This window comes from Mesoplodon densirostris, chromosome 3, assembly GCF_025265405.1.
Source record: "Mesoplodon densirostris isolate mMesDen1 chromosome 3, mMesDen1 primary haplotype, whole genome shotgun sequence".
Taxonomy (NCBI): domain Eukaryota; kingdom Metazoa; phylum Chordata; class Mammalia; order Artiodactyla; family Ziphiidae; genus Mesoplodon; species Mesoplodon densirostris.
This window is the reverse complement of record NC_082663.1, coordinates 8,011,461-8,038,132: the sequence shown is the minus strand read 5'-3', so window position 1 is coordinate 8,038,132 and position 26,672 is coordinate 8,011,461. Positions and strand designations below refer to the sequence as shown.

The 26,672-nt window shown below is 39.4% G+C and overlaps 1 protein-coding gene across 1 annotated transcript in view; it reads left to right on the top strand.

The window, feature by feature from the left end:
• Positions 1–26,672, top strand: part of SEMA5A (semaphorin 5A) — a 304,838-nt gene that overhangs the window by 30,197 nt on the left and 247,969 nt on the right. Inside the window, exon 2 of the mRNA XM_060091583.1 lies at positions 24,635–24,734. Within this exon, the coding sequence (XP_059947566.1) occupies positions 24,635–24,734 (100 nt within the window). The remainder of the gene's footprint in view (positions 1–24,634; positions 24,735–26,672) is intronic.

The following is a 26,672-nucleotide window of genomic DNA, read 5'->3' as shown; positions in this document are numbered from 1 at the left end:
ATTTCAGCACTGGAAAATGTATTCTTGTAATTCTTGTCCCAATAATGTTAGTTAAATAACGTTGGTTTAAACAGTGGATTAGAAATGTATCCATAAGTATTCATTGATATTATACTGTATGATGTAGAGATAAAGAATGTTTGCCTTATAAATTTTTTTAAAAAAAATTTATTGGAGTATAGTTGCTTTACGATGTTGTGTTAGTTTCTGCTGCACAGCAAAGTGAATGAGTTATACATATACATAGATCCACTCTTTTTTATCTTTTCCCATATAGGTCATTACAGAGTACTGAGTAGAGTTCCCTGTGCTATACAGTAGTAGGTCCTTATCAGCTATCTATTTTATATATAGTAGTGTGTATATGTCAATCCCAATCTCCCACATTATCCCTCTCCCCTTACACCTTGGTAACCATAGGTTTGTTTTCTACATCTGTGACTATTTCTAGGTTGTAAATAAGTTCATTTGTATCATTTTTTTTAGATTCCACATATAAGTGGTATCATATGATATTTGTCTTTCTCTGTCTGACTTTCTTCACTTGGTATGATCATCTCTAGGTCCATCCATGTTGCTGCAAATGGCATTCTTTCATTTTTTTAATGGCCTTATAAATGTTAAGACATGAAAGATTCCAATGACCCTCTCATCTTTACACTGGGCATCAGATGATTTTTCTGTGTTTCTCCCTTTAGTACAAGTACTAACACAGTCACAAGAGACATTTCACCTGGGGCTTTTCGTCTGCATGTCGCCAATTCAGTGTTGGCTCCTTGGATCACAATACTACTCTCTCGTCACCGTAATCCTTTTAATAGACACAACCTTTGAAAAGAGGCTTATATTTATTCCTAGAGTTTATAAAAATATTGTCAGGATCTCTTATGCTTGGGCATCTTTAATGTAGTAGTGTTTATGTTTTGGGAAGAATAAAAATAGAAATGTTTATAGCAGGTGGGGAAATTTAAAAAAGAACTAATGCAAGCTGTAGTCATAGGCTTGGTGGGTCTGCCTGTGAAAACAATTCTGCCTAATTATAACCCTTCCAGAGAGACAGCATTATTATACTGACCATATGCAATTAACTTGACTTTTCTTTCTCTCCACATGAAAATAGAACTCTCTGCAGTTTTCCCCTCACTTATTCTCAAGCAAGGACTACATTTTTTTTTTTTTTAATGGACACAGTTCAGCATTGGTCTTTTCCTCAGGAGTTCTAAAATCTCTGTATGGCATTAAATTTAATAGGTCTAGTATATCAAAGATGGAATTATAATTATGAAAAGTCAGTTAAAATGAGGGTGAACGGTAAAATGAAATGAGATTTTTAATGGCTTGCCAACAGTTGTAATTAATAAGATGGAGTTCTGGCCATGCATGTGACCTTCAGGCAGGAAACAGACAAAGCCTGGTGTGAATGGGCCCAGGAAGAAGAAAGATTTTTCAGAGGAAAAGGACTGTACGTCTTGCCAGCTTCTGCTGCCACTTCTTTCAGGGCTTTTTCTTGAAGTTGGGCTCATTGGTGAGGTCAGGAGGTAGCTTGATGGTCATATCAAGTGCATCATTGGAAGAGACAAAGTGAACCAGGCTATGGGACCCCAGGAAGAGGGGAGCTTGGCAGGGACTGTAACGGACAGGCCACGTGTTCTCTTGCTCAGAGTAGGAAGCTGCTTTTTGTGACAATGTTAATTCGTGGGCCTGGTCCACTTCAGTATCTGTTTTATGAGGTGAATTTATTTGAACACTCGTTGCAAACAAAGAGAGAATAATACAAATGCCTGCTGGCTTTAATGCCTAATGCACAACTTCCTTGCTCACCAAGTGGGTTCCTGAGGCTATAGAAATTGTTTTTGTCTGATTAAACTCAGGTCCCTTTGAACTTCATAGCGGTTCTTTTCTGCTTGCTCTTCTTGTAACTGTGTGCAAAGCCTTTTTTTTTTTTGGTCTGATTTGGAATCCAAAAGAGCCTTCAAGTTAGCCCACTCCACCTCCTTCATCCTTTTCTTAAAGCATAAAGATTTGTAGGTACTGAAACATCTGTTACATTCCATACCCTGAGGCAAAGACAGGCAGAACTAAATTTTCTTCACACACACATACACACACAGATGCACACGTAGTCCTTTTTCTGCTCATGCACATAAAATGGGTGTAACAACATAAAAAGGCAGAAACAAATCAGAACAAATATCTAGTAACTGGTTCAAAAAGGATGTTAGTTACCTATCTAATTACCACCAAAAGAGTTTATGTCTTTCAAGGGAGCCCACGGAGAGGAAATGCACCTTCAGGGAGTCTAGGAACCTAACTGGACCTATAAAGGTCAAGGAAGCACATTAGAATTTATATATATGGTGCTAGAAACAGTATCTAATTGGGAGGCACTTAAAAGCACATATGCAATAAAAGGCTTACTGGTTTCAGGGAGGGGGTTAAGTAGTCAAATTAATTCTACGATCAGTACCGTCAGGGCGATTAGATTTCAAATTCTACAGTGAACTCTACAGGAGCTGGAGATGATGAGAGAGGGCTAACATGACCCTATGAATGCAGAGTGTGACATTCCTTCATTCATCCTTGCATGTGTCTATTTGTTCCTTTGCTCAACATTCCAGAAGGCGTTCTGCTGACTTTCAATGTGGGAATAACTTGCTTCCTTGAACATCCCTGTCGAAAACCATATCAAATAATCTCTGTGTGGATGGGTGTCAGATTTCTCTCTCTCAAGTTCAACCACTCCTGAGCCCCAGAACTGCCCCGCACCTACCTACTCGTATGGACACTGGGATTTCTAGTGGGGATCTCCACTTAGATTTCCAGACTCCCAAACTTATTTTCCTTCAAATCTCTCCTATTTCAGAAATGTCCGCATAGATTGAGTCGTCTAGGGGAAAACTTGGGTGTCACCTTAGTTCCTCACATTTCCTTCTTTCCCCAATCAGCTGGTTCAAAACCCCTCCTACGTTCACCCCTTCCCTCAGGCTCCCCTGGACTGCTGAGGTATAGCCCCCTTCCTGCATTCTAAGTCCCCTGGGGTCCTTCTCCACGCTGTAACCATAGGTGCTTTAAGAAATGCAAAGCTGGGACTTCCCTGGCGGTCCAGTGGTTAAGTCTCCTCACTTCTGGCATGTTCACTGCAGGGGGTGTGGGTTTGATCCCTGGTCGGGGAACTAAGATTCCTCGTGCCATGGCCAAAAAAAATTTTTTTAATTAAAAAATGCAAAGTAGCTCATGCTTCTCCCTCTATCCTCACTCGCTTCCCTCACACCTTGGCTTCCTTGTGCCATAGGACAGGGGTTGGCGAAAACCACAACACGTTGCCAGACCTGGCCCACCTCCAGTGATGTGAATATTGTTGTATTAGAGCCTAGCTACACCCACTCATCTGTATTTGCTTGTAGTGACCACAGTAGAGTTGAGTAGTTGTGACTGAGACCACATGGCCGGCAAAGCCTAAAATGCTCTCTGGCCCTTTACAGCAAGAACTTTCCAATCGCTCCTGTAGAATTCAGTCTGAACTTTTCACCTTCACCTGCAAGTCGCTACCCGAGCTGGCCCTGCCTCCCTCTGGCCTCTCCTGGCCTCAGCTCGCAGGACACACGCCTCGTTTGTGTTGCCCGCTGACCCTGGCTCATGCCCACCTCGGGGCCTCTCCCCAGACAGGTCCCTCTCCTGGAGTGCCCTTCTGCCAGGTCTCGGTGTGACTGTTTTTGTCATTCAGGTCTCAGCTTAAGTGTCACCTCGGCAGAGTGGTCTTCTCTGTACTCTGCATGATGTAGCTCCAAGCCGCATCCTAAAAAGTCATGCTTTCAATTTATGTCACGGCGCTTATTAGTTATGTTCCCGATTCTGTCCTCCTCCCTAGTATATGCATCTAATGAGAGGAAGAACCTTCTCTATTATCCCACCGTGTCTCTTGTTCCTAGAACAGGGCCAGATGCAGAGTTGCTATGTGTCTGCCAGATGAAAGCCACCACAGGCCTGGTAGTGGATGGTCCAGTGGGGACACTTGAATGGGATCAAGCAGTGATCAAAGCTGACCATGAGGACCGCCGTGAACATTGGGCACAGAGCAGGAAGGGTCTCTGAAACCATTTGAGGTACATCAGGGAATGAGAGTGTGAACTTGTGAAGAAAAAATTAAAACAAGATTGGAAATGTGGGGCTTCCCTGGTGGCGCAGTGGTTGAGAGTCCGCCTGCCAATGCAGGGGACACGGGTTCGTGTCCCGGTCTGGGAGGATCCCACATGCCACGGAGCGGCTGGGCCCATGAGCCATGGCCACTGAGCCCGTGCGTCCAGAGCCTGTGCTGCGCAGCGGGAGAGGCCACAGCAGTGAGAGACCCGCGTACCGCAAAAATAAAAAATAAAAAAAAAAGATTGGAAATGTGACTGTGACACTGAATTCACAACTCTCTCCAAGGAGTTTAGGAGTCCAGCTCCTGGCTTGTCCACACAGTGGCTTGGTTGCCTGCTGGGAATGAGAGCAGCTCTTACACACTCAGCCTTATGGTCCCTGTCAGGTTAATACCGGAAATGAAAACAACCACAGCATCACCAAAATAAGCCCCGAGTGGACAAAACAAAGGGAAAGAGAGCATCTATCCTCCCTAATCTCCTCTGACTGTGCCCCACTTGTGAACTCATTTTTGTGGAGGTTGGTGATTTGAAGGCGTGGAGTGCAGAGCTCTCTGGGGGATGCTGGGTCAGGCAGAAATCCACCTCTGCTAAGAATAAAAGCCCATAAATGTCAGCTTCTGTTTCGAATCTAAACCACATTTTTTTTTTCAGTCCAACATCTTGAGTGTTTGACTTGGTGCTACTGGTCCCAAAGGAAGCCTGGGAGGGAGATGCATAAGTTTTCTGGAATCATAGATAACATCAGCTGATAGGCCATACTAGGAATTTCAAAAGGCTTATTTATTTTGGGGGAAGGAAATGGAAGTATAGTAATTAGCTGGTGTTTCAAAATGATTCTGTGCAGGGAACACTCAACTTTTGTCCATGAGGAGAATAATGATTTTCTGTGTGCCTTCTTTTGCTTTAGTTGAAAGATATTAAAGGACAAATGAAACTAATGGAATAAAATATTCTGGAAATGCTATTAATTATGGATGCTAAGTGTTACAGAGCAAATCATGTAGGGTGATTGATTACTCCAGATTTCTCATCCTTAAAATGGGGCATTTGAGTAGATGTGTCTAGAGGTTCCTTCTTACTTAAATATTGTGTATTATTTTTTGTGTCTGTTACTAAAGAATTATACTTACTATGTTTAATTATCTTTAGTACATATTTATTGAGCTCTTCTTAGTTTATGATCTTCTAGGGCAGAGGCTTGAATACATTTTTGTTGCTATAAAAGGGCAGGTAGTAAATATCTTAGACCTTGGAAGTCAGGCAATCTGTATTCAACTTTGCCAGTGTAGCCCAATTGCAGCCCTAGAATATACACAAAAGAATGCTCTGTTCCATAAAAACTTATTTACAAAACAGGCAATGGGTCCAGGGTGGCCCATGGACCATCATTTACTGGTCCCTGTTCTAGAGCCTAGATATTAACAACTTTACCAAATAGTAAAAATGGCTTTTAAAGATAAATATACATTATTTGTATATGAACGTGTTCACATATAAAACAATTAAAAGAATGGTGTAGGTCGTAACTGCCACTGAAACATCATCAACAACCAAGAGGTATTACATTACACAGGTGATGTCTCGTGGACAAGAAGGGATAGAGAATGGCTAGTGAGGGTTATTAAATAAGAATGCACGTAGATTCTGGGACTGCAGTGGGCCTTGAAATGTTCAGCATTATATTATTCAATGTTCATTGTCATTGTCAAATGCATATTCATTTGAGGCCTATTGTAGTACATCCTAAACACAGATATTAATAAACTTGCACCCTACTCTTAAGTGGCTCCCAGCCTGCTATATTTGTTAGAGAGCAGGAAGGAAGGTCGTTCAGAAAAGGTGGAATCGGGTTAGCAAAGTGGGGAAGTGGGAATGAGTTCAGTGAAGAGCTGATTGTGGTGCAACTAGTGGGGGTTTGTTGGGGAAAAACAGAAGAGAAGTGAAGGTCAGGGGGTTTTGAGAGGGGCTGATGGCCAGCAAAGGCAGTTGGCCATGGCCCATGGAACCTTGCCAGCAGAGGAAGCCAGTGCACGCAGAGTGCAGCCTTGCCAGTTGAGATTGGATGGCCTTCCAAAGGCTGTCGGTGGAAGCTCACAGGGACATCATAAACTAAGGATGTGCCTTCAGATGTGTGTGTGAATTGCACTAGAGGACTGGGACACTCATGACTTGGAATCTGACTTTCTTTTTTCCAACCCTCCTAAAAGACCTCTCCAAAGCCGTTGCATTTTGGCTTTCTTTCTTCATTGGATATCAGTGTTAATTATTGAATAGAACAATGAATACTCTAATGGAATGTCTGCTCATTTTCGTTAATCTCTTGTTATCTTGTTGGTTTCTGTGGAAGAATCCAAGGTAAAAATTCCTAAGGAGAGAATTTCTTGTAGTGGATTGGAAAACAAAAATAAAAACAAAAAGAAAACAAAACAAAAAACAGGACAGGGGCTGTAAAATATGTGAAGAAAATCACAGTGAAATGTACTAATAATATGATCAATAACATTTACCTGTTTTCCAGCCATAGATCGATTACAACTCACAAAAAGAATTTGGTGAGCTTGATCCTAGGAAAGAATTGTCCCTTTGGAAAAGCTGTAGACAGGCTACCTAAGAGAGTCTTAGCTGTTCAAGGGAACTAGTATCTCTTCTTAGAAAAGCAGGTTACATAATCCTGTGATATAGGGAGAGAGAGATTTCTGTGTATTTCTGACTCACCTATACCCACATGTCTGTATTAGAATACCATCCAGGAATATTTATATCAGTCTTATTATTTTATTTATTGTGATTATGATCACAAGGGGGATAACCTCTGAGTTAGGGGTCCCCCAAACTACTCTCAGTGTCAATGATTTCACTAGAAAGGTTCACAGAACTCAGCAAAGTTGTTATACTCATTGTTATAGTTTATTACAAAAAAGGGATACAGATTACAATTAGCAAAGGTAAAAGGCACATAGAGCAAAGTCCAGGAGAAAGCAGGTGCAATTTTCTGTTTGTTCTCTCCCAGTGGAATCATCTGGACAGCACTCAATTCTCTTAGCAAGATGCATGACAAAATGTATGGGAAAATGTATGGAATAGTGCCAACCAGGGAATCTCACTTGAGCTTTAGTGTCCAGGGTTTTCTTTTTTTTTTTTTTTGGACTCAGTCAGTAGGCATGGAACACCATGTGGCTGACCTTAGTTACTTAGACTCCTGTTCCTATGGGGGTCAGACTGATACACCATGGTCAAAGGTCTCCACCGCTAATCAGGGCTCCCGGGTATACAGAATCACTCTTATCAGGCAGGATATGCCAAGGTCTTAGAGATTATCTCCCAGGAGCTGGTAAAGGATCAGGGCTTAGAGATTATCTCCCAGGAGCTGGTAAAGGCTCAGACTTTATTTGGAAAGTGCAGGGTTTGAATACCCCAGACCTGCTGAGTCAACCCTTTTCTGAACAACCTCTCACTGGATTAATAGATTTCTGACAGAGGGTGTTACTTTTTCAGTTGGTTTTGAATGGTTCTTTATGCCTTTCTAAATTTGGCAGGGGTCTTACACCCTGAGTAGGTATTGATAGAATGTAATTTATTAGCTTGGCTAAAAAGTTTGTTTGGGTTTTTCCGTAACAGCATACAGAAAAAACCCGAACAAACATTTTGGCCGACCCCAATACATGAACGTGAATATAGTTCTAAGAGGAGGCAAAACTGATGTCAGATATGTGGCCTCATCCGCAGGATGTTGTCAAAAGATTTAATAGAGCCATCCTCCTGGTAAAATTGTGAGATGGGTGAAAACCACCCTTTACTGCCCCCAGTGGTGAGGTTGGGAACTGGTATTTCTTGAGATCCTCCCATGCTTTAGGTACTCTTCGGGCTGCTTCCTGGGAATTAATTTACATATTCTTCCCAACACATACTATTGTTCTATTATTTTCCTGTTTTATAGTTTGTTAAAAAAAAAAAAAAAGGCAACTGGTGCTGGCAGTTGGTTCTGAGAAGACCCAGAGTTAATTCCTTTTCAGTAATGGCTGTAACAGAACCATGCCTCTATATTACCAAGGAGGCCCTTTTCCTAATACCTTGGATATGTGCTGTCTAATGAGTAGCCACTAGCCATGTTTGGCTACTGAGCAGTTGAAATGTGCTTAGTTCTAACTGAGATGCACGGTAGGTAGTGCAAAATACACACTGGCCTTCAGAGACTTAGAACATACACATGCGATGAAAATGTCTCCAAAATTTTTATTTTGATAACATGTTGAAATAATATCGTGGCTATATGGGTTAAATAAACTATTGTTGAAAATCAACATTTTTCAGTGTCACTACTGGAAAAATTCACATGTGTAGGTAGCAATATATTTTCATTAGACAGTGTTGCCTTGGAACATTTATCATCACACTTTCCTTGGTACCAGCAAGCATTTCTCTTCGTTGGCTTAACTCTCTTGTGTATATATCTCACCTTTTAAACTAAATTATAAATGTCTCGCAGGCAGAGGTCTGTCTTACATAACTTTGTATCCTAGCCAGTACCTACGGTGGGTTCTTCCATGTAGCTGGTACTCAAGAAATATTAGTTGACTACATAAACTATCTAAGAATATTCTTGGTATATATCGTCTTGATGCTTAACCCTAAAGCTCCTGGAAAAATCCGGGTCTCTTTTGGAAATCATTCTAGTTCTGATGTACAAATAGAATCAGTACTTGTGCAGACACCACCTTGGGACTTTTTCACATGTCTTCAAATGAGGGGACTTCCTGGGACAACCCTAGCTTGTCTCTTGAGTGGTGGAGGCCTCCTTCCCCTGACTCCTGAGGTCTGTGGCGGTAGAGTCTTAGATGAGAACATATGCTGTTTCCACTAGCAAGGAGACAGAGAAGAAACTGAGCCTGAATTGTCAGAAAGAGATGTTAGCATCAACAAATGATTTATTTTCTTAAAGTCAAAGTCTGGCAATTCCTGAGTATGTGGCAGAAAAAAAGTGTAAGAATATTTTAAAACTCAATACCCTAAGGTTCTAAGAAATTCCTGAAACTGTCTCCTGCAATCCCTGTCATTACCCAGTGGCAAATGGCTTTACTTGTGCCTCTCAGACTTCTGGTCATGACTGCTTACACACAAGCACACAGCTGACTCTTGGAATAATCTAAGTGCCTGTTGAATAGGAATCGCTCATTTTTATACTTTTCATCATATTAACATCATTTGTAATTCTGAAGTTGTAAATCTGAAGGAAATTACTTTTTAATGTCCTCTGGCACAACATTAAGATTTTGCAATTAGATTTTATAGCCCACAGTCATATGCTTCAAGTCAAAAGGCAAAATTAAGACCTTCTGCACCAGGAAAGTTTCCTGTGGGTGACGTAGGGTGCTTATAAGCCAAGCAGAGTTCAGGGCAGGACAGCCCAGGCACCAACTTCACAACCTGAAGGACAAAGCCAGCCACAGGCCAGGAATTTGAGGGTCTCGCCTAGTTTACATATGAATTTGCATAATCTTTTAACTAAAAAAAAAAATCTTCCTTGATGGATGGATGAATAGAAATCACTTCTTTTTTTTTTTTTTTTTTTTGCGGTATGCGGGCCTCTCACTGTTGTGGCCTCCCCCATTGCGGAGCACAGGCTCCGGACGCGCAGGCTCCGGACGCGCAGGCTCCGGACGCGCAGGCTCAGCGGCCATGGCTCACGGGCCCAGCCGCTCCGCGGCATATGGGATCCTCCCAGACCGGGGCACAAACCCGTATCCCCTGCATCGGCAGGCGGACTCTCAACCACTTGCGCCACCAGGGAGGCCCGAAATCACTTCTTGTATGAGCTATCCAGCAGTAAAACCTGTCACTGATTAACTGGTTTCTTATCCTGCAGTCACCAGCAATAAGGGCTCTAGATGGTTTAATGAAACAGGTTTCCACTATCTTAAAAGTTATAAACAAAAGAGAAGGCAACACCCCCTGCCAGGTGGATTTTGAACCCAGCTCACTAACAACTTTCCAGAAGCTTCTCTTTATATCTTGCCAGGTGTGTCTCCGGTAACTGCTGGACAACTCAGAATTTGGGGGACCAGAGAAGCCTGGTTCTCACCTAACACTTACATTTAGATCCTGAGAATGAACAAGTGTTTCTGATATGACCAGAAAATCATGCAAACGAATGAAAAGTTGGGGAAACAGTGGAAATCACAAATCCTACACTTCATTCAGAAAGGGAGTACATTTAATTTCATTATGAAATGGTAGTTGATCTCACTGAAATTTTGTTTCCTAAGATTTTTCTTAAAATACATACCCAGGTTAAGTATGAAATGCATTTATTTAGTTCTGTGTTACCCTGCAATTATCTAACTTTGAGAAATGCTATATCCAAAAGTCACACAAGAAGTCCTTCTCAGAGTGAAGCATGCCCTCAGCCTGCCCCTGGCCAGCCTCATCTTACAGCTAGCCCCTGATAGAGGCTCTCTGCTTTTGCCCTTCCTAGAATAATATATGCATGCTTTCCTATAATTTAACTAATTTGTGGTTATTATTTAATGTCTATTTATGTTGTGAATACCTATTATACGATGGATTCCAGGCTGTAAAACATAGCCTAATTTGAGACTTGTGGTTTTTAAATTGTGTTTGAGTTAAGAACACCCAAATCAGGAGCACTTGAAGAAGAATGAACTATCATAACTTTTTGGTTTCTTACAAATCCACCAGGCAGGCTGTCCAAGGTGAAGCAGTAAATTTTAGAAGAACCCAATTCCAGAGCACAAATATTTTGTACAACTTGCAGTTTGTGGATTTTTCCTATAGTGAACCTGTGAGAAATGGATTATTATATGTCATTGCAAAGAAACATATGAAGAGACTTGATAAAACTCTAGACTCATGGTGAGCAGATATGCAGCTAAAAACAAAAAGGATCTGGCAAAGCACTGTTAGCATTTTAAAATGCTGTGTTTTATGTGTCATGTTTTCAAATAAAAGTGTAAATAAAAGATACTTTATGCTTTGTTGGTAGTTGTACTATTTCGCTTTCACTGATATAAAAATATTTTAATTTACCTAACAGGCTATTATTGCATATTTTTGTTTTATTTTAAAGAAAAGTTCTCATCAATGGAACATTTTGATCGTTTCCTGTAGCAAGTTTTTGAGACCATTTTCCTCTTTACTGAAGTCTTCCGTGTGTAAGATATATGTGTGTGTGTGTATATATTTATATCTCTCCACATATACTCATGTAAATGCATATGTATACACACATATGTGTATATATGAATGAACATATTAATGCCTGTATCTAGATATAAATATGTACAACTATATATCTGTATCTAGATATATGTGTAAGTATATACATATTTATACATCTATGTATGTATATATGTGTTAATAAACATATGTAAATACACATGGATCTACCAATATATGTTTAAATATAGAAATATATACCTAAATATAGATATAGATATTTTGGTCCCTTAAAATGCCACAGTTTGGGAAGTTTTATGTGCTCAGATAAGTCTGACAGAGACCGGTCCATGGTTTTCCACTTGGGTGTCCTCCTGCTGTGATGGAGAAGAATATATATTGGTAAAGGAGTCACAGGACTTGAGGTTTTCCGCTTTGCCACTCATTGGCCTGTGACTCTGGGGTCATGTAACTTCTTTGCCCTGAGTTTTATCAACTATAACATAAGGAAGGTGGATTGCAGGATAGTTAATATCATGTCCTACTGTAATTACTTTCATTCTACTAAGTTCTGGGTAGGAGTTATCTTTAAAATAATTGAGGTCGATACATTTGGAGAAACAAAATTGGCCTGATATTTTCCAATCTTTCTACAAAACTAAAGTAAGGCATAGAATATTTGCATATTTCTAAGTTAGCCCATGTAACCAGGACTTGTCTTGGAAAACAATGGTGAAGGAGATACATTTTGCACTTTTGCCATCTTCTTCATCTGGATGCCTTGTCACCTGTGGCGAGCCCTGGCTTTTTTCTGCTTTCCTCTGGGACCTTCCTTCTTCAAACTGTGCCCTGACCGGTGGACAGCCTGGGCTGGACCGTTCCTGTCCCTCATTGGAAGGCTACCACCAATTCCCTCCTTTCCAATTCTTCTCTCTTTTGGTGGGTGGCGACCACGTTTTCACTAAATTAATCCATGCTGATATATTACTAAGTGCTAAGGATGAATGTACTTTATACATGCCTTGGAAAGTTGATTTTTAATTTGGACCTATGGAAATATTGCCTTAGTCCTATCCTGGGTTTAAATTCCGATTAAACTGCTTCCCACTTTGTTTCATTTGGCAAGATATTTAACTTGTCAAAATCTCAGGGCTTTTTATTAAAAAAAATATTTCTACAACAAAAATTACAGGTCTAGCCTCATAGGATTATGAACATTAAATGAAATAAGAAACTGTTAACATGTAAAAATATCTAATATAGTTTCTGAAACCAAGTAAACACTGAAAATATAGATAATAAAAAAAAGCATGAATAAGAGACATCAGTTATTCTGATATACTTTTCCCCAAGCATAAATGTTTGTGAATTTGCTTATTTCCTCCCTGATGACGTACTTTGCAATTTTTCTGCCACTCAACAACCACGTGAGGCTTTGGGGCTGAAATCTACTATAATCACTTGAAGAATTTCAGACAGGACTTCTGAACTTCTGACTTTTGGACTTCAACAGCAGACTCTTACTGTGATTCTTACTTATCAGGCTTTAAAAGGCTTTCTTAACATACCACCATCACTAACTTGGACAGCTTTAGAGTTTTTGCTTTTTTTTTTTTTTTAATAGTAACTTTTACTCCTTTTCCTTTTTCTCTTCTTTTTTGGTGGGTGGGGAGAGATGAACTTGAATCTGTTAAACTAGTCTCTAATTTATATATGCCAATTATTTAGACCAGATTTAGTAATAGATACATGTTCATTCAAGTCATTATTTCTTGAAGCTGTAACACTGAGCTCTTTTAAAAATGGAATCGGTACACCTTTGCTAGACTGTTTATAAAGCAATCATGTGGGTGCCTATATGGTAGTAAGAGAAGGCAAATATGAATCATAACAGCTAACCTTGTAATAGAAAGTCATTGACATAGGCCATGTTTCAACAACCATGTTTGTGTAATGAATGGATTAGCTAGGATGATTGATATCAAATATTTAAAATTATCTATAAAATATTCAATTTGAATTTATAGGTTTTTATGTCACTACTTGACTTTCAAACAGTGGTCATATTGGCTGCCATATTTAATTTCCATTTCATCATATGGTTCTTTCAGCAAGATCAGAAGAGAGGGATGGGGGGAAAGGTAAACTCATTATTTGGGGGTAATGAGACTTATTAAGAAAGTCAGTGTTACTGAAAATTGTGTCTTCCCAGCTCCCCATGTGCTGTGTGCCCACCCTGCTCTCCTGTCCACCCCTGACCTTTCTTTGGCATCTGGTGAACTTGTTCTTCACCACCTGCCCTAGCGCTCTCTCCTCTCCTGCTTTACTTGACTCTGTTCTCTCTTACCTCTACTTACGCATCCATACCTGTTCATTTTCTGAGTACTTAGAAAGCAGCATTTATGAATTCTTCATGCTATTATGGAAATCTGTTATTGCAGTGGAGAATTCTACTGGTAGATTTTCTGATGTCACACTTGCTGAGCCATCCCTGTGTCTCTAGGATAAATCCTATCCCATATGAAATAGTGCATGTGTATGTACCTGTGTGTGTTCATATCACTGTGTGTCATATGCTAATCTAGATATTACCTTAGGAATGTGTTCAGCCCTGTTCTTAAATGAGGGTTGCCCAGGATTTCCCTTTCTTCATAATATCCTGTCCAGCTTTGGTATCAAGATTATGAAGATTATAATAGCTTCAAAACTGCAGAGAGAAGAGAAGCTTTACCCGTTTGTCTAATCTCTGAAATAATTTGTATAAAACTGGGATTATATGTTCCTTAAGGAGTTGGCAAAACTTACATGTAAAACCAACTGAGCTCTTTTTAACGTGCTGCGCTTGGGAGTTTATTATGTATATTGTTTGGCTGTTTGAATCTGTAATAACAAAAGAGTGTAATAAAAATGTTTTAAAAGGTTTTTTTCTGAAATGCTGGGAGTATGCATATTCTTACAGACAGAGGAGAGGGGACTTGGTAACATTGGAGATGATAGAGGAAAAAAGAGGTAATTTAGGGATGGGATTAAAGAGGAAGGAAGAGATGGGATTGAAGAAAAGTTGGAGGGACTGGTCTTCAAAAAGAGAATGGAACACTGTGATTCTGATCTTATATAGGAAGTCGAAAGGGTATGTAATGATGCAGGCATATTTTCAGTTAGACATGGATTGGTGCAGGAACTTTCCATCAAGGTCCTCATGGTAACCAGTAACATGGAAGATTGTGCATTATGCAAATATCGTGAGATATTCCGACCCTCTGGAGGGGAACCCACAATGAAATAAGAAAAGAAGAGAATATGCAGATTGACGAAGTTTGATCTAGTGTTAACCATAAAAATATACAGTTTTAATAGGGGAGCTCATTAGAAATTTAAATAAGGAAAATTGAGCAATATTGACAGAACTCTATGATGTGAACTCATTTTCCCCTCTTAGTGTGGCTCCTTTTATTACTTGAAGTTACTTTAGGAAGTAGTGTAGTCACTTTCCTGTTGCTCAGTATAGGAACCAAAATCTGAAATATGTGTCTTCATCCTGGTTCCCTTTGATCACTCTCTTGCAATTCTTCTCAATGAAAAGAAAGATGGATGCATGGGAGAAGCGTTAACAGTTCTCGCCCTGCCTTTTCAGTCTTCTCTCCCTTTATGCAGCTCACATTTCCACTCTGGAATAGAAGGGTCAGCCCTTGGCTTTCTGTTCTTCCCTCACACAACCTAGACCCCCTCAATGCCTTGACTATGACATGTGCCCAGCTCTGGCAGCTGTGAGTTTGGGGGGCTGGAGCCCTAGAAGTGGACTCAGGACTGTAGTTCTGGCAGGGCTCCCTGGTCATGGGTTTCCAATCTGTAGGATGAGCCTCTCGAACTAAAACAACTCAACGGACACTTCTAGGTCTTAGGGAAGCTTAGCGATGACTGACTTTGGTGTCAACATGTCACTGGACATTTTACATAGGTAGCATTCTGCCTGGTCTCCCCTGAAGCCATTAGCTTTCTCTAAAACGAGCCTTGCCCCTGACATCTATGTCTCAGTCATCATTATTCTTGTCTTCATTGAATCTCAAAACTGTTTTGTTTTCTTTAACTTGTTCCCTTTGGCCTCTTCTCCAATTAGTTATGAAGCCAACTGGACTCTCCCATCACATCTTTGCATTTTCATAGCCACTACCTAAATTGTATCATTTTTAGTTTTTAAAGCTAATATTCTTGTCTCCATTCCCTCCTCTTTCCTGCCTATCAATGGCTCATTTGTATTCCTAAAATATTTGCTTTAATGTGTTGAGTGCTTGCTTGCAAACTTTTCAGAGCCTTGCTATCACAAATGAGGTCAAGTCCAGACTAATAACCTGTAAATAATTTTTTAAATTTAATTTTATTATTATTTTTTATACAGCAGGTTCTTATTAGTTATCTATTTTATACATATTAGTGTCTACATGTCAATCCCAATCTCCCAATCCCACTGATCCCACCCCCCCGCTTTCCCCCCTTGGTGTTCATATGTTACTTCTCTACATCTGTGTCTCCATTTCTGCCTTGCAAACTGGTTCATCTATACCATTTTTCTAGATTCCAAATATATGCATTAACATACGATATTTGTTTTTCTCTTTCTGACTTACTTCACTCTGTATGACAGTCTCTAAGTCCATCCACGTCTCTACAAATGACCTAATTTTGTTGCTTTTTATGGATGAGTAGTATTCCATTGTACATATGTACCACAACTTCTTTATCCATTCGTCTGTCGATGGGCACTTAGGTTGCTTCCATGACCTTGCTATTGTAAATAGTGCTGCAATGAACGTGGGGTGCATGTGTCTTTTTAATTTATGGTTTTCTCTGGGTATAGTCCCAGTAATGGGATTGCTGGGTCATATGGTAGTTCTATTTTTAGATTTTTAAGGAACCTCCATACTGTTCTCCATAGTGGCTGTATCAATTTATATTCCCACCAACAGTGCAAGAGCATTCCCTTTTCTCCACACCCATTCCAGCCTTCATTGTTTGTAGATTTTCTTATGATGCCCATTCTAACAGTTGTGAGGTGATACCCGGCTGTAGTTTTGATTTGCATTTCTCTAATAATGAGTGAGCTTGAGCAGCTTTTCATGTGCCTCTTGGCCATCTGTATGTCTTCTTTGGAGAAATGTCTATTTAGTTCTTCTGCCCATTTTGGATTAGGTTGTTTGTTTTTTAATATTGAGCTTCATGAGCTGTTTATATATTTTGGGGATTAATACTTTGTCCACTGATTCATTTGCAAATACCTTCTCCCATTCTGAAGGTTGTTTCACCTTGTTTTTAGTTTCCTTTGCTCTGCAAAAGCTTTTACATTTCATTAGGTCCCATTTGTTTATTTTTGTTTTCATTTCCATTACCTTAGGAGGTAACCTGTAGGTAAATTTTTCACAGTTATATTTCAGTATACCTTTCCCAATGGTTATTTGAGTTGCCATTGCTTTTCTTTCTCTCCTCCTTTTTTTCCTCTTTTCTTTCAATTTTTTTTAAACATCTTTATTGGAGTATAATTGTTTTACAATGGTGTGTTAGTTTCTGCTTTATAACAAAGTGAATCAGTTATACATATACATATGTCCCCATATCTCTTCCCCCTTGAATCTCCCTCCCTCCCACCCTCCTTATCCCACCCCTCTAGGTGGTCACAAAGCAGCAAGCTGATCTTCCTGTGCTATGCAGCTGAATCCCAGTAGCTCTCTATATTTTACGTTTGGTAGTGTATATATGTGCATACCATTCTCTCACTTTATCCCAGCTTACCCTTCCCTCTCCCCGTATCCTCAAGTCCATTCTCTAGTACGTCTGCATCTTTATTCCCATCTTGCCCCTAGGTTCTTCAGACCATTTTTTTTTTCTTTTCACTCTCTTTTCTTTTTAGATTCCATATATATGTGTCAGCATACGGTATTTGTTTTTCCCTTTCTGACTTACTTCTGTATGACAGTCTCTAGGTCCATCCACCACACTACAAATAGCTCAGTTTCATGCTTTTTTATTACTGAGTAATATTCCATTGTATATATGTGCGACAGCTTCTTTATCCATTCATCTGTTAATGAACACTTAGGTTGCTTCCATATCCTGGCTATTGTAAATAGAGCTGCAATGAATATTTTGGTGCATGACTCTTTTTGAATTATGGTTTTCTCAGGGTATATGCCCAGTAGTGGGATTGCTGGGTCATATGGTAGCTCTATTTTTATTTTTTTAAGGAACCTCCATACTGTTCTCCATAGTGGCTGTATCAATTTACATTCAGACCAGCAGTTCAAGAGGGTTCCCTTTTCTCCACACCCTCTCCAGCATTTATTGTTTCTAGATTTCTTGATGATGGCCATTCTGACTGGTGTGAGATGATATCCCATTGTAGTTTTGATTTGCATTTGTCTAATGATTAATGATGTTGAGCATTCCTTCATGTGTTTGTTGGCAATCTGTATATCTTCTTTGGAGAAATGTCTATTTAGGTCCTCTGCCCATTATTGGATTGGGTTATTTGTTTAGTTTAGTTTTGTTTTTTTGATATTGAGCTGCATGAGCTGCTTGTATGTTTTGGAGATTAATCCTTTGTAAGTTGCTTCATTTGCAAATATTTTCTCCCATTCTGAGGGTTGTCTTTTGGTCTTGTTTATGGTTTCCTTTGCTGTGCAGAAGCTTTTAAGTTTCATTAGGTCCCATTTGTTTATTTTTGTCTTTATTTCCATTTCTCTAGGAGGTGGGTCAAAAAGGATCTTGCTGTGAGTTATGTCATAGAGTGTTCTGCTTATGTTTTCCTCTAAGAGTTTGATGGTGTCTGACCTTACATTTAGGTCTTTAATCCATTTTGAGTTTATTTTTGTATATGGTGTTAGGAAGTGTTCTAGTTTCATTCTTTTATATGTAGCTGTCCAGTTTTCCAGGCACCACTTATTGAAGAGGCTGTCTTTTCTCCACTGTATATTCTTGCCTCCTTTATCAAAGATAACTTGACCATATGTGCGTGGGTTTATCTCTGGGCTTTCTATCCTGTTCCATTGATCTATATTTCTGTTTTTGTTCCAGTACCATACTGTCTTGATTACTGTAGCTTCGTAGTATAGTCTGAAGTCAGGGAGCCTGATTCCTTCAGCTCCGTTCTTCTTTCTCAAGATTGCTTTGGCTATTCGGGGTCTTTTGTATTTCCATACAAATGGTGACATTTTTTGTTCTAGTTCTGTGAAAAATGCCAGTGGTAGTTTGATAGGGATTGCATTGAATTTGTAGATTGCTTTGGGTACGATAGTCATGTTCAAAATGTTGACTCTTCCAATCCAGGAACATGGTATATCTCTCCATCTATTTGTATCATCTTTAATTTCTTTCATCAGTTTCTTATAAGTTTCTGCATACAGGTCTTTTGTCTCCTTAGGTAGGTTTATTCCTAGAATTTTATTCTTTTTGTTGCAATGGTAAATGGTAGTGTTTTCTTAATTTCACTTCCAGATTTTTCAACGTTAGTGTATAGGAATGCAAGAGATTTCTGTGCATTTATTTTGTATCCTGCTACTTTACCAAATTCATTGATTAGCTCTAGTAGTTTTCTGGTAGCATCTTTAGGATTCTCTGTGTATAGTATCATGTCATCTGCAAACAGTGACAGCTTTACTTCTTCTTTTCCCATTTGGATTCCTTTTATTTCTTTTTCTTCTCTGATTGCTGTGGCTAAAACTTCCAAAACTGTGTTGCATAATAGTGGTGAGAGAGGACAACCTTGTCTTGTTCCTGATTTTAGTGAAAATGGTTTCAGTTTTTCACCACTGAGGACAATGTTGGCTGTGGTTTGTCATATATGGCCTTTTTTATGTTGAAGAAAGTTCCCTTTATGCCTGCTTTCTGGAGGGTTTTTTTCATAACTTGGTGTTGAATTTTGTCAAAAGCTTTCTCTGCATCTATTGAGATGATCATATTATTTTTCTTCTTCAATTTGTTAATATGGTGTATCACGTTGATTGATTGAAGAATCCTTGCATTCCGGGTATAAACCCCCTTGATCATGGTGTATGATCCTTTTAATGTGCTGTTGGATTCTGTTTGCTAGTATTCTGTTGAGGATTTTTACATCTATGTTGTCAGTGATATTGGCCTGTAGTTTTCTTTCTTTGTGACATCTTTGTCTGGTTTTGGTATCAGAGTGATGGTGGTCTCTTAGAATGAGTTTGGGAATGAGTTCCTCCCTCTGCTATATTTTGGAAGACTTTGAGAAGGATAGGTATTAGCTCTTCTCTAAATGTTTGATAGATTTCTCCTGTTAAACCATCTGGTCCTGGGCTTTTGTTTGTTGGGAGACTTTTAATCACAGCTTCAGTTTCAGTGCTTGTGATTGGTCTCTTCATATTTTCTGTTGCTTCCTTGTTCAGTCTCGGAAGGTTGTGCATTTCTAAGAATGTGTCCATTTCTTCCAGGTTGTCCATTTTATTGGCATAGAGTTGCTTGTAGTAATCTCTCATGATCCTTTGTATTTCTGCAGTGTCAGCTGTTACTTCTCCTTTTTCATTTCTAATTCTATTGATTTGAGTCTTCTCCCTTTTTTCCTTGATAAGTCTGGCTAATGGTTGATCAATTTTGTTTATCTTCTCAAAGAACCAGCATTTAGTTTTATTGATCTTTGCTATCATTTCCTTCATTTCTTTTTCATTTATTTCTGATCTGATTTTTATTTCTTTCCTTCTATTAACGTTGGTGTTCTTTTGTTCTTCTTTCTCTAATTGCTTTAGGTGTAAGGTTAAATTGTTAATTTGAGATGTTTCCTGTTTCTTAAGGTAGGATTGTATTGCTATAAACTTCCCTCTTTGAACTGCTTTTGCTGCCTCCCATAGGTTTTGGGTCACTGTGTTTTCATTGTCATTTGTTTCTAGGTATTTTTTGATTCCCTCTTTGATTTCTTCAGTAATCTCTTGGTTAATAAGTAGTGTGTTGTTTAGCCTCCATGTGTTTGTATTTCTTACAGATCTTTTCCTGTAATTGATATCTAGTTTCATAGCGTTGTGACCAGAAAAGATACTTGATACAATTTCAATTTTGTTAAATTTACCACGGCTTGATTTGTGACCCAAGATATGATCTATCCTGGAGAATGTTCCATGAGCCCTTGAGAAGAATGTGTATTCTGTTGTTTTTGGATGGAGTGTCCTATAAATATCAATTAAGTCCATCTTGTTTAACGTAGCATTTAAAGCTTGTGTTTCCTTATTTATTTTCACTTTGGATAATCTGTCTATTGGTGAAAGTGCAGTGTTAAAGTCCCGTACTATGATTGTGTTACTGTCAATTTCCCCTTTTATGGCTGTTAGTATTGGCCTTATATATTGTGGTGTTCCTATGTTGGGTGTGTAAATATTTACAATTGTTATATCTTCTTCTTGGATTGATCCCTGATCATTATGTAGTGTCCTTCTTTGTCTCTTGTAATAGTCTTTGTTTTAAAGTCTCTTTTGTCTGATATGACAATTCCTACACCAGCTTTCTTTTGATTTCCATTTGCATGGAATATCGTTTTCCATCCCCTCACTTTCAGTCTGTATGTGTCCCTATGTCTGAAATGGGTCTCTTGTAGACTGCATATATATGGGTATTGTTTCTGTATCCACTCAGCCAGTTTATGTCTTTTGATTGGAGCATTTAATACTTTTACATTTAAGGTAATTATCGGTATGTATGTTCCTATTACCATTTTCTTAATTGTTTTGGGTTTATTATTGTAGGTTTTTTACTTCTCTTGTGTTACTTTAGCATTTGTTGTAAAGCTGGTTTGGTGGTGCTGAATTCTCTTAGCTTTTGCTTGTCTGTAAAGCTTTTAATTTTTCTGTTAAATCTGAATGAGATCCTTGCTGGGTAGAGTAATCTTGGTTGTAGGTTTTTCTCCTTCATCACTTTAAATATGTCCTGCCACTCACTTCTGGCTTGCACAGTTTCTGCTGAAAGATCAGCTGTTAACCTTATGGGGATTCCCTTTTGTTTTATTTTTTGTTTTTCCCTGCTGCTTTTAATATTTGTTCTTTGTATTTAATTTTTGATAGTTTGATTAATATGTGTCTTAGTGTGTTTCTCATTGGATTTATCCTGTATGGGATTCTTTGTGCTTCCTGGATTTGATCAACTATTTCCTTTCCCATATTAGGGAAGTTTTCAACTGTAATCTCTTCAAATATTTTCTCAGTCCCTTTCTTTTTCTCTTCTTCTTCTGGGACCCCTATAATTCAAATGTTTCTTTGTTTAATGTTGTCCCACAGGTCTCTGAGACTGTCCTCAATTCTTTTCATTCTTTTTTCTTTATTCTGCTCTGCAATAGTTATTTCCATTGTTTTATCTTCCAGGTCACTTATCCATGCTTCTGCCTCAGTTTTTCTGCTATTGATCCCTTCTAGAGAATTTTTAATTTCATTTATTGTGTAGTTCATCACTGTATGTTTGCTCTTTAGTTCTTCTAGGTCCTTGTTAAAATTTTGTTGCATTTTCTCCATTTTATTTCCAAGATTTTGGATCATCTTTACTATCATTGCTCTGAATTCTTTTTCAGGTAGACTGCCTATTTCCTTTTCATTTGTTAGGTCTGATGGGTTTATGCCTTGCTCCTTCATGTGCTGTGTGTTTCTCTGTTTTCTCATTTTGCCAAACTTACTGTGTTTGGGGTCTCCTTTTTGCAGGCTGCAGCTTCATAATTCCCGTTGTTTTTGATGTGTGTCCCCAGTGGCTAAGGTTTGTTCAGTTTGTGTGTAGGCTTCCTGGTGGAGGGGGCTAGTGTCTTTGTTCTGATGGATGAGGCTGGATCTTGTCTTTCTGGTGGGCAGGTCCACGTCTAGTGGTGTGTTTTGGGGTGTCTGTGACCTTATTATGATTTTAGGCAGCCTCTCTCTAATGGGTGGTGTTGTGTTCCTGTCTTGCTAGTTGTTTGGCATAGGTCATCCAGCACTGTAGCTCGCTGGTTGTTGAGTGGAGCTGGGTCTTGGTGTTGAGATGGAGATCTCTGGGAGATTTTCGCCTTTTGATATTACATGGAGCTGGGAGGTCTCTTGTGGACCAGTGTTTTGAACTTGGCTCTCCCACCTCATTGGCACAGCTCTGATGCCTGGCTGGACCACCAAGAGCCTGTCCTCCACATGGGTCAGAATAAAATGGAGAAAAGAAAGAAAGAAAGAAAGAAGAAGATAAAATAAAATAAAGTTTTTAAAGTAAGAAATAAAAAGTAATTATTAAGAAAAAAATTTTTAAGTAATTAAAAAAAAAAGAACAGACAGACAGGACCCTAGCTTATTCTTACTTTTTCATTCCACACATTTAGTATTGCCTATACATTCAAAGTACTGTACCTTGAGTTACAGGCACTGCAGTGAGCAATGCAGACATAAGAGGCTTAGTGTTCTCACCCAAGAGCAGAGAAACTGATCAGGGGCCCCATAGGAGGGAATATGAGCAATACCATTTACAGCCGCAGGGGACACCATGTCTTCCACATGCCACTCTTGCTTCCTCAGGACACATCTGTTCTGTGAATATCTGGTCAGATCTCTGTTTTCCTGGACCCTAAGCCCCTCAGTCATCTCTCCTTTCTATGTATGAATACTTCCTATAACCCTACAAATACCTGTAAAGATCTTGTATCTATAGATATTGTGTTTAAATAAGATATTTTTGCTCCTTCCCTAACTGAATTAAAAACTCCTGGAACAGATCATTTATTAACATCTTTTTATAGCTCCAGGACCTTGTACTTATTTTGTAATAAATAAGGATTTTTTTTTTTAATTTTTTTTTATTTTACAAATTTAATCAGTTATACATATACATATGTTCCCATATCCCCTCCCTTTTGCGTCTCCCTCCCACCCTCCCTATCCCACCCCTCCAGGCGGTCACAAAGAACCGAGCTGATCTCCCTGTGCTATGCGGCTGCTTCCCACTAGCTATCTACCTTACGTTTGGTAGTGTATATATGTCCATGCCGCTCTTTCACTTTGTCACAGCTTACCCTTCCCCCTCCCCATATCCTCAAGTCCATGCTCTAGTAGGTCTGTGTCTTTATTCCTGTCTTTTAAAAAAATTGACTTTTCTATAAAATGAAGAATTTTATATAAGATACTAAAAACAATCAAGATACCATGAAAATAGCAAAAACCAAATACAGATCTCTATATAATTCAACACTGGTTTCCTTTAAGCAGAATAGAACTTTCAGTTCATGTCCGTTTTTTCCCCCAATAACTGATAGTAGAGAAAAGCCATATTTGTTACACAAAGCTATTGCTTGGAAATAATCTACCTCATTTACGTCAACAAAGGCCTTTCTACAAGACATGTGTTAAGACATGTGCATATTTCCATATTAGATCTTTTTTAGCATCTGTTTTTGTGGAAGAGATTATTTCTGTGCTACACACTTTTTCCTCAAACCAATAACTGTCGATTTGCCAGTTGTCATGCACCTGTTTAGTCAGTGTGACATCACTCAAAATATTAAACTCAAGGAAAAAGATAATCACATCACATGGTTAGTTGTCAAGGATAATGATAAGGTCAGCACAACTGGCGGAAAACTCTGAAGATTCTTTCCGTGTCATAAATGAGCTAATGAAAGTTGCAAAAATGGCTAATAAGGCTGAGTTCTGTCCCTCTTCAAATACTATCATGTTGTAATAATCGGACTCTAGGCTGGAGGTCATTTAATAGGAGTTAACAGTGCTTGTAAAAAACCTGTCTCTAAAGAGTGGCTATTTTCTGATTTCCCTTAAAAAATGCAAATGAGGCCTAGAATTTACTGTGAATTTCTCATCTAGAAAGGACTGAGAGTGTTTAACTAGTCTAATCTTGGGGCACAAATAGGAATCTAAAGGACAGGGAAATGGAATGACCACTTTGAAAGAAGGCAGATGGTGCTCCCATGGCTTTTGTGATTTTTCCACATCTTTGGCTCCTTCCCATCAAGCTGCACAGGAAATGATCTGTTTGCATTCAATATTCCTCTAATGAATCGTGTGAGTGCTGTGTTATTTTCTGCCCAGTCCAGAGGCTAAAGGAAAATGCACATCTGGCTTGTAAATCACAACCAAACATTGATGCTTTGCTCCCTTTTTATTGGGTGGCTGCCCTCTATGTTTTACACATTCTCAGTGTGGATTATGTGACACCCTGACAGAAACCTCCAGTGGCCCCTAAATGATTACCTGGGGGGACCTTCAAATCCTCTGAAATGTAATGTTTGCTGCTTGATGTGCATTGTCTGTGGTCCCCAGAGGGGGGAAAATTCATTTTTATCTTTTTATTTATTTATTTTTCCTCTTTAGAAATTGGCCCCTGGTTGCAGGAGTTCAGAGCGAAGAATGCTGTGGATTTCTCGCAGTTAACATTTGACCCAGGACAGAAAGAACTTCTTGTAGGAGCAAGGTGAGAGAGCTTACGTGTTGCCTCCGCAGATATTTTCGGACTTCACGTGACATCTTTGCAGTTACACATGAGCTTCTCTGCCATAGTTGACGAGTGCTAAGTAATGTTTCATCTAAGAATGAAATTCCATATGAGTGTCATGAAGTGTGCTACAACTAATAAGATGGCTGCTGCTCTTTATAGCAAGAGTTTATTGGGTGTTTCCCAAGTGCCAGGAGCAGTTCTAACATGAATTCATTTATTTTTTCCACCTATGAAACCTGAGAGGTAGGTATTGTCACCATCCCTATTTTAGAGATGAGGAAATTGAGACAGAAGGTGGATAAATATGTTACCCCGGGGACACATTTATTATGTTTAATCAAAGATGGACCCAGGTTTCAGACCCAGACAGTTTGACTCCAAAAACTATGTTCTTATTTGTCAGTATACTCTTCAGCACAATTCTAGACATCAGGAGACCTTGATACCCGTTCCAACACCCATCACTACCTTTCTTTGTGACCCCCATTATGATATTTACCAGTCAATTGAGAATTCAAGAGAGTTGTTATTATTTCTCTTAAGGAGCACGTGCTCCTGTCTCCAGGTCAATGCCTGACCTTGCAGTTTGAAGGTGAGGCCACTGGAACCCAATCAGAACAGATCTTGTTTTGCATCCCTCGTATTTACCATGACGTCCTTAGAAAACATGTGTAATTCCTGCCTTCAAATCACCTATCCTGCCCGTGTGTTTTGAGGATGATGTTTAAAAAACATTTTATATTCATCTCTTAGGAAAAATGATGTAATAACCCAAATAGATGATTTGTAGATTTGGACTCTTCTGGCCTTCAAGGAAAGCACTTTAGGCAGAGGAGTGCACATTATCTGTTTTGGCCAAATGTACTAGATTATGAAACATACATTTCATAGCAAGAGAGGTTGTGCAATTTCTACATGAGTGAAGCTAAATCTGGCTTAAGCTCTGGACAAACACTGAACAGTTTCTAGAATCACTGCTTTTGCTCTCAGATCTTAAGAAGACCTCGTTCATCCACCCAACACTTGAAGACTCAAGACGTACGGTCATAACTTAAATGAACAGGCAGAAGTTGGCTTAGTTCCTGGCACTTAACGTGTCACTTGTATCTCTTTTAGTGTTTATTGAGTGGACAGTGAGTATGGATTGGATGGGCTTACTTGGTATTCTTTTACTTACTTCAGCCCATTGGGACTACCTGGGGGGTTTCTAATGCTGACTTCCATCAAATTCCATCACTGGGAGCCTGGGCCATGCACTGCAGGGCTTGTTTTTTTGGGTTTTTTTGTTTTTGTTTTTTTTGCAGTATGCGGGCCTCTCACTGCTGTGGCCTCTCCCGTTGTGGAGCACAGGCTCTGGACGCGCAGGCTCAGCAGCCATGGTTCATGGGCCCAGCCGCTCCACGGCATGTGGGATCTTCCCGGACCGGGGCACGAACCCGTGTCCCCTGCATTGGCAGGCAGACTCTCAACCACTGAGCCACCAGGGAAGACCTGCAGGGCTTTTTAACTGGTCTCCTGGCCTCCAGATTTTCTACTCCTTCTGCATACCATGGCCAAAGTCATCTTTTAAAAATACACCCCTCAGTAGCTCCTACTGGAACTCTTATGACTTGTATGCCTTCACTTATGTTATAGAAATACTGTTTTCTCCAGGGATCATCTGGATTAATTTGGATTTATTAGGCTATTTTGGTGTGGCCCATCAGACCCTCTGGCTTGTCATCCTACATCCTATAGAGACACACTTTTCATTCTCACATAATCCAGGCATGTGGAATTATTTATGTTGCCCACAACTATAGAATGTTCTCTTTCTTGCCTCTGGGATTTGGTAATCTCTTTTGCTTTCCTAGAATACTAGCTAACCACCCACCCACATCTCAAGTTATCCACTGGGTGACCTCATACTCATTG